General features: G+C 47.6%; 2 protein-coding genes across 2 annotated transcripts in view; both read right to left on the bottom strand.

The window, feature by feature from the left end:
* Window positions 1–6,591, bottom strand: part of LOC123509316 (40S ribosomal protein S26-like) — a 9,243-nt gene extending 2,652 nt beyond the window's left edge. The window contains exons 1-2 of the mRNA XM_045263544.1: window positions 6,535–6,591; window positions 3,491–3,668 (exon numbers count right to left, since the gene is read on the bottom strand). Coding sequence (XP_045119479.1) covers window positions 3,491–3,668; window positions 6,535–6,537 — 181 coding nt within the window. The 5' untranslated portion in view covers window positions 6,538–6,591. The remainder of the gene's footprint in view (window positions 1–3,490; window positions 3,669–6,534) is intronic.
* Window positions 6,592–12,100: 5,509 nt separating this feature from the next.
* Window positions 12,101–12,500, bottom strand: part of LOC123509309 — a 2,668-nt gene continuing 2,268 nt past the window's right edge. The window contains exon 4 of the mRNA XM_045263534.1: window positions 12,101–12,500. This exon is cut by the window's right edge and continues 422 nt beyond it. Coding sequence (XP_045119469.1) covers window positions 12,213–12,500 — 288 coding nt within the window. The 3' untranslated portion in view covers window positions 12,101–12,212.

Here is a 12,500-nt window from a genome sequence, read left to right as displayed (position 1 = left end):
ATCCTGCCTCTTCAAACCCACCGCACCACAATCCTGCCTCTTCTAACCCACCCCACCACAATCCTGCCACACTGGACCCACCCCACCACAATCCTGCCTCTTCTAGCCCACCCCACCACAATCCTGCCTCTTCTAACCCACTCCACCACAATTCTGCCACACCTAACCCATTCCACCACAATCCTGCCTCTTCTAACCCACCCTACTACAATCATGCCACACCTAACCCACCCCACCACAATCCTGCCACACCTAACCCACCCCACCACAATCCTGCCTCTTCTAATCCACCCTACCACAATCCTGCCACACTGGACCCACCCCACCACAATCCTGCCTCTTCTAATCCACCCCACCACAATTCTGCCACACCTAACCCACCTCACCACAATCCTGCCACACCTAACCCACCCCACCACAATCCTGCCTCTTCTAACCCACCCCACCACAATCCTGCCACACTGAACCCACCCCACCACAATCCTGCCACACTGGACCCACTCCACCACAATCCTGCCTCTTCTAACCCACCCCACCACAATCCTGCCACACCTAACCCACCCCCACCACAATCCTGCACACCTAACCCACCCCACCACAATCCTGCCACCTAACCCACCCCACCACAATCCTGCCACACCTAACCCACCCCACCACAATCCTGCCACACCTAACCCACCCACCACAATCCTGCCTCTTCTAACCCACCCCACCACAATCCTGCACACCTAACCCACCCCACCACAATCCTGCCACACCTAACCCACCCCCACCACAATCCTGCCACACCTAACCCACCCCACCACAATCCTGCCACACCTAACCCACCCCACCACAATCCTGCCACACCTAACCCACCCCACCACAATCCTGCCACACCTAACCCACCCCACCACAATCCTGCCTCTTCTAACCCACCCCACCACAATCCTGCCTCTTCTAACCCACCCCACCACAATCCTGCCACACCTAACCCACCCCACCACAATCCTGCCACACCTAACCCACCCCACCACAATCCTGCCACACCTAACCCACCCCACCACAATCCTGCCACACCTAACCCACCCCACCACAATCCTGCCACACCTAACCCACCCCACCACAATCCTGCCTCTTCTAACCCACCCCACCACAATCCTGCCACACCTAACCCACCCCACCACAATCCTGCCACACCTAACCCACCCCACCACAATCCTGCCACACCTAACCCACCCCACCACAATCCTGCCACACCTAACCCACACCACAATCCTGCCACACCTAACCCACCCCACCACAATCCTGCACACCTAACCCACCCCACCACAATCCTGCCTCTTCTAACCCACCCCACCACAATCCTGCCACACCTAACCCACCCCACCAATCCTGCACACCTAACCCCACCCATCCTGCCTCTTCTAACCCACCCCACCACATCCTGCCTCTTCTAACCCACCCCACCACAATCCTGCCTCTTCTAACCCACCCCACCACAATCCTGCCACACCTACCCACCCCACCACATCCTGCCACACCTAACCCACCCCACCACAATCCTGCCTCTTCTAACCCACCCCATCCCATCCAACCCACCCCACCACAATCCTGCCTCTTCTAACCCACCCCACCACAATCCTGCCACACCTAACCCACCCCACCACAATCCTGCCACCTAACCCACCCCACCACAATCCTGCCACACCTAACCCACCCCACCACAATCCTGCCACACCTAACCCACCCCACCACAATCCTGCCTCTTCTAACCCACCCCACCACAATCCTGCCTCTTCTAACCCACCCCACCACAATCCTGCCTAACCCACCCCACCACAATCCTGCCACACCTAACCCACCCCACCACAATCCTGCCACACCTAACCCACCCCACCACATCCTGCCACCTAACCCACCCCACCACAATCCCACACCTAACCCACCCCACCACAATCCTGCACAATCCTTCTAACCCACCCCACCACAATCCTGCCTCTTCTAACCCACCCCACCACAATCCTGCCACACCTAACCCACCCCACCACAATCCTGCCACACCTAACCCACCCCACCACAATCCTGCCACACCTAACCCACCCCACCACAATCCTGCCACACCTAACCCACCCCACCACAATCCTGCCTCACCTAACCCACCCCACCACAATCCTGCCTCTTCTAACCCACCCCACCACAATCCTGCCACACCTAACCCATCCCACCACAATCCTGCACACCTAACCCACCCCACCACAATCCTGCCACACCTAACCCACCCCACCACAATCCTGCCACACCTAACCCACCCCACCACAATCCTGCCACACCTAACCCACCCCACCACAATCCTGCCCACCTAACCCACCCCACCACAATCCTGCCTCAATCCTGCCACCTAACCCACCCCACCACAATCCTGCCTCTTCTAACCCACCCCACCACAATCCTGCCTCTTCTAACCCACCCCACCATCCTGCCTCTTCTAACCCACCCCACCACAATCCTGCCTCTTCTAACCCACCCCACCACAATCCTGCCACACCTAACCCACCCCACCACAATCCTGCCACACCTCTTGCCACACCTAACCCACCCCACCACAATCCTGCCACACCTAACCCACTCCACCACAATCCTGCCTCTTCTAACCCACCCCACCACAATCCTGCCTCTTCTAACCCACCCCACCACAATCCTGCCACACTGGACCCACCCCACTAAACTAAAACCCCAATATATGAACATAGTATAATGTAATAGAGAGTTACAGAACAGTGCAGTAAGAATACGATGAATGAGGAAATAGAATACAATGAATGAATGAGGAAATAGGAGAATACAATGAAGAGAAATGGACAAGAGATGGTATGAAATAATAATAATAATAATAATAATAAAATTTGAATGTATAAATGAAATGATTGAAAATTGACAATGTAATGTTAGGTTATTTATGGAGATAAATTAATATGTAGAGTTGATAGAAGCTGTGTGTGTGTGTGTGTGTGTGTGTGTGTGTGTGTGTGTGTGTGTGTGTGTGTGTGTTACCTAACCTAACCTAACCGAACTTAAAATGCAAATAAAACAAATTTTCAACTAACCAATTAAATTCAAGACTAATGCAACTTGAATCTAACCTAACCTAACCAAGTGTGTGTGTGTGTGTGTGTGTATGCGTGGCCTGTAATGGCGTGGCCCACAGAGGACCGGCCTGGATCTGGCGGCAGTGTTTATCTCCGTGCTGTACACTGGAACACCAGTCATGGGGGCTGGCGGCCAAATCATGACACGGTGGTGGTGGTGGTGGAGATGAATAACAACAATAATAATAATGATGATGATATAAGAAGAAAGAATAAAAAGGAGGAGGAGGAGGAGGAGGAGGAGGAGGAGGAGGAGGAGGAGGAGGAGAACAACAACAAAAAAATAAATAAACAAACAAACAATAACTCCCAGCATACAACACCCTGGCCTTCCCCCCCCACCCCTCATCTGCGTCACTCACTGGTATAGACGGAGGCCTCATTGATGTCCTTCACCGCGGCGGCCTCCACAATGTTTCGGATCTGGAATTTCTTGATGGCCTTGTCCTTGGGCACACAGCGGCCACAGTTGGTGCACCTCACTGGCTTGGTGTGGCCCCGCCCGTGCTTCGACCGGCCATTGTTGCGTCGCTTCGAAGTCTGGAGAAGGGACATGGCTTAGTGTGTGTGTGTGTGTGTGTGTGTGTGTGTGTGTGTGTGTGTGTGTGTGTGTGTGTGTGTGTGTGTGACCTATCCTAATCTAGAACAAATTTAATTCTATCAAATGTAATAAAAATCTAAACCTGGAGAGTGGATGAGATAAGGTAGGATCTGTGTGTGTGTGTGTGTGTGTGTGTGTGTGTGTGTGTGTGTGTGTGTGTGTGAATAAGGGTTAAATTAGATCAAATAAGTATGGATTTAAGTACACCCAAACTAACCTAACCCAACCCAAATGATCTAGGGTTGGTAAATCTGCGACAAATAGGTGAGTACGTATGTCAGTATGTATGTACACAACCTAACCTAACCTAACCTAAGAGCAAACTAAGTGGTGAGTGAGTGAATGGTGATGACCACACACTGCCACACCAGGAATATGAGGTGTGGTGATGTGGTGTGACCTGCGTTCATAGAGGCATCTCAATCAGTTATTAGTAAGGGGACTGGCAACTGAGTGGGTATTTTTTGTAACCATTTTGTTGCCCTTGACCTGCTGCCTTCCCCTCTTACATAAAACAAGAGTGAGTGAATGAGTGAATGAATAAATAAGTGTGTGTGTGTGTGTGTGTATGCGTGGCCTGTAATGGCGTAGCCCACAGAGGACTGGCCTGGATCTGGCGGCAGTGTTTATCTCCGTGCTGTACACTGGAACACCAGTCATCAGGGCTGGCGGCCAAATCATGACACGGTGGTGGTGGTGGTGGTGGTGATGAATGACAATAATAATGATGATGATGGTAATGCTCCACAACACCACAAACAGGCAGCCAGCACACTCCATAAATACTTTGTCACACACAGGAAGAAAAAAACAAACTTGGCTCACACTCATAATTACACACACACACACACACACACACACACACACACACAGTCTGCTATGGCCAAGACTGACACAGTAATCTCACCTTACCACACAGCCCAAACCTAACCTCTCACCACCGCCCAGCCCTCCAACACAGCACTGTCCAGCCTTCCAACACAGCACCGCCCAGCCTTCCAACACAGCACCATCCAGCCCTCCAACACAGCACCGTCCAGCCTCCACACAGCCCAAACCTAACCTCACCACCGCCCAGCCTTCCAACACAGCACCGTCCAGCCTTCCAACACAGCACTGTCCAACCTCCACACAGCCCAAACTTAACCTCACCACCGCCCAGCCTTCCAACACAGCACCACCCAGCCCTCTGACACAGCACCGCCCAGCCTTCCAACACAGCACCGTCCTACAAATTTTTACAATGTGATGTCACGCCACTCTCGCCTCCACAGCAAACACTGACCACACCTCAAGACTCCCAGGGTGCTGCGAGGCCACCACATCACCAGTGTTCATACAGATTGGAGAACATTTGGGCAAGAAATGATGTACAAATTAAATGAAGTTGACCAAGAATGTGGACAGGTTGCCAGGTGGTGTCAGCGTCGGTGCCAGAGGGAACACCGCAGCAACACCAGCGACACCACGTTTTGTTGATGTGAAGTGTACACTCGATCGTCCCCTGCGGCAACTGTCACCTTTGAAGAGTGCCTGCCATCATCCTCACACTTCCAAGACAGTGTGGCAAATATACCATGAGTTTACAGATTACATTTAGCATTCCCTTCAAACTAAGAGTGATGGTCTAAAATTCTCCACAACACACTATTCTTAGGACCAAATTTATCGTATAGTTGAAAAAATAAGTTTGATATGAGGTTAAGTTTATTTATTTATTCTTTCCATATCCGCATATTCAGTCGAAATCTTCTCAAACTTAAGCTTAAGACTAAACACTTCAAGAAAGCTTTACACACGAGCTAATATTCAAACTTCCCTAATAACAACACTAATAGCTGATCCATTACTGAGTCACTACACACACTCTCCCGGTCCACACCACACTCCTACCACCTCACCCTATAGGAAAACACACCACACGTCACTACACACACTCTCCCGGTCCACACCACACTCCTACCATCTCACCCTATCGGAAAACACACCACGTCACTACACACACTCTCCCGGTCCACATCACACTCCTACCACCTCACCCTATAGGAAAACACACCACACGTCACTACACACACTCTCCCGGTCCACACCACACTCTTACCACCTCACCCTATACGAAATTAAATTAAGTTAAGGTAAGGTTACTTCTACCAGCATTTCTAACACCATTTGACCCTATCGGAAATTAATATAAGCTTCAGGACAAAATTTAGGTTAGGTCCTCTCCCCCCCCCCTTAAAACCCCGCTTTCCCAGGAGGTCCCAAGCTTGATAGACACAGGGGAAAAAAATGTAAGACAGGCTATATTGGTTCATACTGCAAATTTACCAGAGTTTGTAATGAAATAACGAAGATAATGAGAGAGAGCGTTGCAAAGGCCTGTTTCCACCCGCCATGTCTGCCAACCACCAAAAAAAGGACATTGCAAGAGAGAGAGAGAGAGAGAGAGAGAGAGAGAGAGAGAGAGAGAGAGAGAATACCTTAACAATAATAATAAATGAATGAATAACACGCCAAAAGTAAGATTTAAAACACTGCTAGCCAAACCTTTCCCTACACACACACCACTACTAAAACACCACAAACACACAAACTCACACACACACACACATTAATAAACACAAACACACGTCTTAAACCTTCCTCCCTCATATCTTCCTATTTTTCCTTATTTCACGCCGCCCACGCCCTCCCCTCGCCACGCCCGCACGCCCATACACCCCAGCACTAGTTACTTACGGTCTACCATGGCGCGGGTGGCCTATGGAGGGTGTAAAGTGTGAAAAATGTGAAAAGTTTGCTCACCATGCCGCCTTCTGCCTGGCTCAGAAATGAAAGGAAGACAACAACACGTGGGGCGCAATGGTTCTTTTCTACTTGTTTTGCTTGTTTTCCAGTTTTATTTTGATTTGTTTGTGTAAATTGAATTGAGGTATTTTATGATAATGTTATTTTAGGTTATATATTAGATTTATTGATTGTAGGAGGAGAAAAATATAATAATTATCATCTCGATATTTTGTGGAGTACTGCTATTTAAACACAATACGTCCTCTTTAATCAGAAAAATAACTCAAATTATTTTATAGTTACTTAAATTAAAGCAAATAGTACCATCTATGCACCATGGAATGAGAAAACTAATATTTAAAATGTGATGTCGACATTTTGCAGGTTTATTTTGCTAACACAAGCCTTTATATAAACAGTGATATTCAAATACAATTACATATATTATATTCTTACTTTATATAGATTTCATTATATTAATTAATGTTCCTAAAAGATGCAAACATAATGATACAATGACCCTTGAAGTAGTCATAGAAAACGATAATTTTAAAGGTAACAAATATTTTTCATCTCTTATACATTTAAACCATTGTGTGTTTGTGTGTGTGTGTGTGTGTGTGTGTGTGTTTGACTGTTTGATCTGGTGCAGTCTCTGACGAGACAGCCAGATGTTACCCTACGGAACGAGCTCAGAGCTCATTATTTCCGATCTTGGGCTAGGCCTGAGACCAGGCACACACCACACACCGGGACAACAACCTCACAACTCCTCCATTTACATCCCCTACCTACTCACTGCTAGGTGAATAGGGGCTACACGTCAAAGGAGACACACCCAAATGTGTGTGTGTGTGTGTGTGTGTGTGTGTGTGTGTGTGTGTGTGTGTGTAATTCACCTTGGTCGCCTGCTGGTCACCCAGCCAGTCTTCCCCATTACAGAGCGAGCTCAGAGCTCATAGACCGATCTTCGGGTAGGACTGAGACCACAACACACTCCACACACCGGGACAGCGAGGCCACAACCCCTCCAGTTACACCCCGTACCTATTTACTGCTGCCTCAACACACCCTACACATTAACACACCACAACACACTCCACACACCGGGACAGCGAGGCCACAACCCCTCCAGTTACACCCCGTACCTATTTACTGCTGCCTCAACACACCCTACACATTAACACACCACAACACACTCCACACACCGGGACAGCGAGGCCACAACCCTCCAGTTACACCCCGTACCTATTTACTGCTGCCTCAACACACCCTACACATTAACACACCACAACACACTCCACACACCGGGACAGCGAGGCCACAACCCCTCCAGTTACACCCCGTACCTATTTACTGCTGCCTCAACACACCCTACACATTAACACACCACAACACACTCCACACACCGGGACAGCGAGGCCACAACCCCTCCAGTTACACCCCGTACCTATTTACTGCTGCCTCAACACACCCTACACATTAACACACCACAACACACTCCACACACCGGGACAGCGAGGCCACAACCCCTCCAGTTACACCCTGTACCTATTTACTGCTGCCTCAACACACCCTACACATTAACACACCACAACACACTCCACACACCGGGACAGCGAGGCCACAACCCCTCCAGTTACACCCCGTACCTATTTACTGCTGCCTCAACACACCCTACACATTAACACACCACAACACACTCCACACACCGGGACAGCGAGGCCACAACCCCTCCAGTTACACCCCGTACCTATTTACTGCTGCCTCAACACACCCTACACATTAACACACCACAACACACTCCACACACCGGGACAGCGAGGCCACAACCCTCCAGTTACACCCCGTACCTATTTACTGCTGCCTCAACACACCCTACACATTAACACACCACAACACACTCCACACACCGGGACAGCGAGGCCACAACCCCTCCAGTTACACCCCGTACCTATTTACTGCTAGGTGAACACACCCCCACACATTAAGAGCCGTGCCCATTTGCCTCGCCGCTTCCTGGGACTCGAACCGGGCCTTCTCGATTGTGAGTCGAGCGTGCTAACCACTACACTACGCGGTGTGTGTGTGTTTGTGTGTGTGTATTTACCTAGTTGTTTTACCTAGTTGTAGTTTTACAGGGCCTGGGCTTTATGCTCGTGTGGCCCCGTCTCCATATCTACACTTATCCAATTGTGTGTGTGTGTGTGTGTGTGTGTGTGTGTGTGTGTGTGTGTGTGTGTGTGTGTGTGTGTTCGTGACCAAGAGACTGGTAACAATCCGTGGAGAAGGATACAGTGGACAGATCCTGTGGCGATTAATTTCACGTAAAAGAAATGAACACAAGAGCAAGGCCAACAGTGTCTGTGCTCCCACCTCTCTTCTCACTAAGGCCTGTATTCAGAAACACTGTATTCTCTCATCACGACTGTTTTCCAAGGCCACAGAGATGACTGGCGGGGTTTTCAAGAGTGTTTCTTTACTTAATAATGTCGAAATCTTGTCACTCTGCCTCTAGAACCGTAAAAACCTGCTTAAAACGCTTTTTTTATTACCATCATTAGTTTTCAAGGTCACAGAGATGATTAGCGGAGTTTTCTTGTAAATCTAAATAAAGCCTTTTGAAATAGTGGCGGTAAAGCGCAGAAAAGCTTGAGAATATGAACTTAACTCCTTCAGTATTGGAACGCATTTTTACCCTGAATTTTTGGTGTGATTAGACCATTTTATTGACATTAGGAAGGGTCTATGGAGGGCAGAAGATTAATGGCCACAGTCTTCACTATTCTAACCCCTTCAGTACTGGGACACATCTTTACCTTGAGATTTGTGTACCATTAGACCATTTTATTGACATTAGGAAGGGTCTATGGAGGGCACAAGATTAATGGCCACAGTCTTCACTATTTTAATCCCTTCAGTACTGGGACACATCTTTACCTTGAGATTTGTGTACCATTAGACCATTTTATTGACATTAGGAAGGGTCTATGGAGGGCAGAAGATTAATGGCCACAGTCTTCACTATTTTAATCCCTTCAGTACTGGGACACATCTTTACCTTGAGATTTGTGTACCATTAGACCATTTTATTGACATTAGGAAGGGTCTATGGAGGGCACAAGATTAATGGCCACAGTCTTCACTATTTTAACCCCTTCAGTACTGGGACACATTTTACCTTGAGATTTGTGTACCATTAGACCATTTTATTGACATTAGGAAGGGTCTATGGAGGGCAGAAGATTAATGGCCACAGTCTTCACTATTTTAATCCCTTCAGTACTGGGACACATTTTACCTTGAGATTTGTGTACCATTAGACCATTTTATTGACATTAGGAAGGGTCTATGGAGGGCAGAAGATTAATGGCCACAGTCTTCACTATTTTAATCCCTTCAGTACTGGGACACATCTTTACCTTGAGATTTGTGTACCATTAGACCATTTTATTGACATTAGGAAGGGTCTATGGAGGGCAGAAGATTAATGGCCACAGTCTTCACTATTTTAATCCCTTCAGTACTGGGACACATCTTTACCTTGAGATTTGTGTACCATTAGACCATTTTATTGACATTAGGAAGGGTCTATGGAGGGCAGAAGATTAATGGCCACAGTCTTCACTATTTTAATCCTTCAGTACTGGGACACATCTTTACCTTGAGATTTGTGTACCATTAGACCATTTTATTGACATTAGGAAGGGTCTATGGAGGGCAGAAGATTAGTGGCCACAGTCTTCACTATTTTAATTCCTTCAGTACTGGGACACATCTTTACCTTGAGATTTGTGTACCATTAGACCATTTTATTGACATTAGGAAGGGTCTATGGAGGGCAGAAGATTAATGGCCACAGTCTTCACTATTTTAATCCCTTCAGTACTGGGACACATCTTTACCTTGAGATTTGTGTACCATTAGACCATTTTATTGACGTTAGGAAGGGTCTATGGAGGGCAGAAGATTAATGGCCACAGTCTTCACTATTTTAATCCCTTCAATACTGTGACACATCTTTACCTTGAGATTTGTGTACCATTAGACCATTTTACTGACATTAGGAAGGGTGTTTGGAGGACAGAAGATTAATGGCCACAGTCTTCACTATTTTAATCCCCCACATTAGTTTCTGAAGCTGTAGAAAACCACCAAATAGTCACCAGAATAAATAGGGAAACACGTCCTGGTGCTGAAGGGGTTCGCTGCATTGCCACGTTAAAACACAAAACCTTCCTTGATTTGTAATGAGAGTGGATTAGAGAAGTAAAGGCAAACAACCCACCTGGATGGCCGAGTAGAGGAGGATGAGAGAACAATAGTAGTAGTAGTAGTAGTAGTAGTAGGTGGTAGTAATAGTAGTAGTGGTGGTGTTAGTGGTGGTAGCTGTAGTAGTGGTGGTGGTGGTGGTGCTAGTGGTGGTGGTAATAGTAGTAGTAGGAGTAGTTGTTGTAGTAGTAGTAGTAATAGTAGTAGTTGTTGTTGTAGTAGTAGTAGTAGTAGTAGTAGTAGTAGTAGTAGTAGTAGTTGTTGTTGTTGTTGTTGTTGTTGTTGTTGTTGTTGTTGTAGTAGTAGTAGTACTAGTAGTAGTAGTGTTGTTGTTGTTGTTGTTGTTGTGTGTAGCAGTAGCAGCAGTAATTGTTGTTGTTGTTGTTGTTGTGTGTAGTAGTAGTAGTAGTAGTAGTAGTAGTAGTAGTAGTAAGAGTAGTAGTAGTAATAGTAGTAGTAGTAGCACTTAGCAGTAGTAGTAGTAGTAGTAGTAGTAGGAGTAGTAGTAGTAATAGTAGTAGTAGTAGCACTTAGAAGTAGTAGTAGTAGTAGTAGTAGTAGTAGTAGTAGTGGTAAGAACACAAAGGAATACAAAGGAAAACCAACAGCAACAGACCCTGAGGTCCTTACTAGGCTCCTCCCCACCCACCCCTCCCTCCAGTCGAGGCTGGAAGGAAAAAAGGCAGGACCATGTGATATGGAAAAACTACATGGAATTTTAGTAGAGAGTGAAAAGGAAATGTTTAATGTGTGTGTGAGTACTTGTGTTTGTGAGGGAAGGTGTTAAAGCTTGGTGAATGTCATGTTGTGTGTGCATTGTGTACGTGGATGCACAGTGTGTGTGGAATGGGTGGTGCGGCAGCCTTGCCTGGCGCTTTCTAGGGAGGCAGCAGTCAATCAGGCCCCAGCTCCGTTCAATCCACTGAGATAGCATACTTTCCCTGTAGGGACGCCGTACGCTGGTTTCCTAGGGTACTTTAATTTCCAATGATGATCAATGGTTGACAAGGCCCTCTCCAAACACAGCCCGTCACAGGTCGAGAGTAGTAGTAGTGACCGTTCACTCTGGGCTATCTGTGCGTGTAGGCAGTGTTGTGTAGTGTGTATGTAGACACAGTGTGGTGTTAAAGAGGTGGCGCGGCAGCCTTGCCTGGTACTTTTGAGAGAGACAGCAGTAAATCACACCCCAGCTCGGTACAACCACTGTAAAAGTGCACTTCCCTTTACAGGGCGCCACACACTGTATAGCAGTGACCCCTCGTACCAATCCCCAGGAGGAGGAGGAGGAGGAGGAAATAAACAATGTAACTCAAAAGTAATACATTTATTCACAAAAAGTCTTAAATACATGACTAGATCACTGGCCAAAGAGAGAGAGAGAGAGAGAGAGAGAGAGAGAGAGAGAGAGACCCTACACACCACTACCCAACACTGAAAGGACATCTGGAGACACCGTATCCTTCAAAATCCTTCAAGGGCACAGCAAGGTCAGCCTGTCCCTTCCTGTATGCCAGCAAGTTGAGCCTGTCATTCACCAACACCTTATGAATCACTCGTCTGAACCAAACATTTAACTTCACCAGGCATTTTGGGTAATAATAAATGGCCCCGAAGGTGAACCGCATCATCCAGTACTGTAGGACGTGCCGCCATGACATCCTGCGGGAGAGAGAGGGCGTGGGGATGTCCAGGGTGTAGGATAAGTACTT

This window comes from Portunus trituberculatus, chromosome 26 (genome assembly GCF_017591435.1).
Source record: "Portunus trituberculatus isolate SZX2019 chromosome 26, ASM1759143v1, whole genome shotgun sequence".
Lineage (NCBI taxonomy): Eukaryota > Metazoa > Arthropoda > Malacostraca > Decapoda > Portunidae > Portunus > Portunus trituberculatus.
The sequence above is the reverse complement of the archived record's forward strand: the minus strand, read 5'-3'. Positions and strand labels throughout refer to the sequence as shown.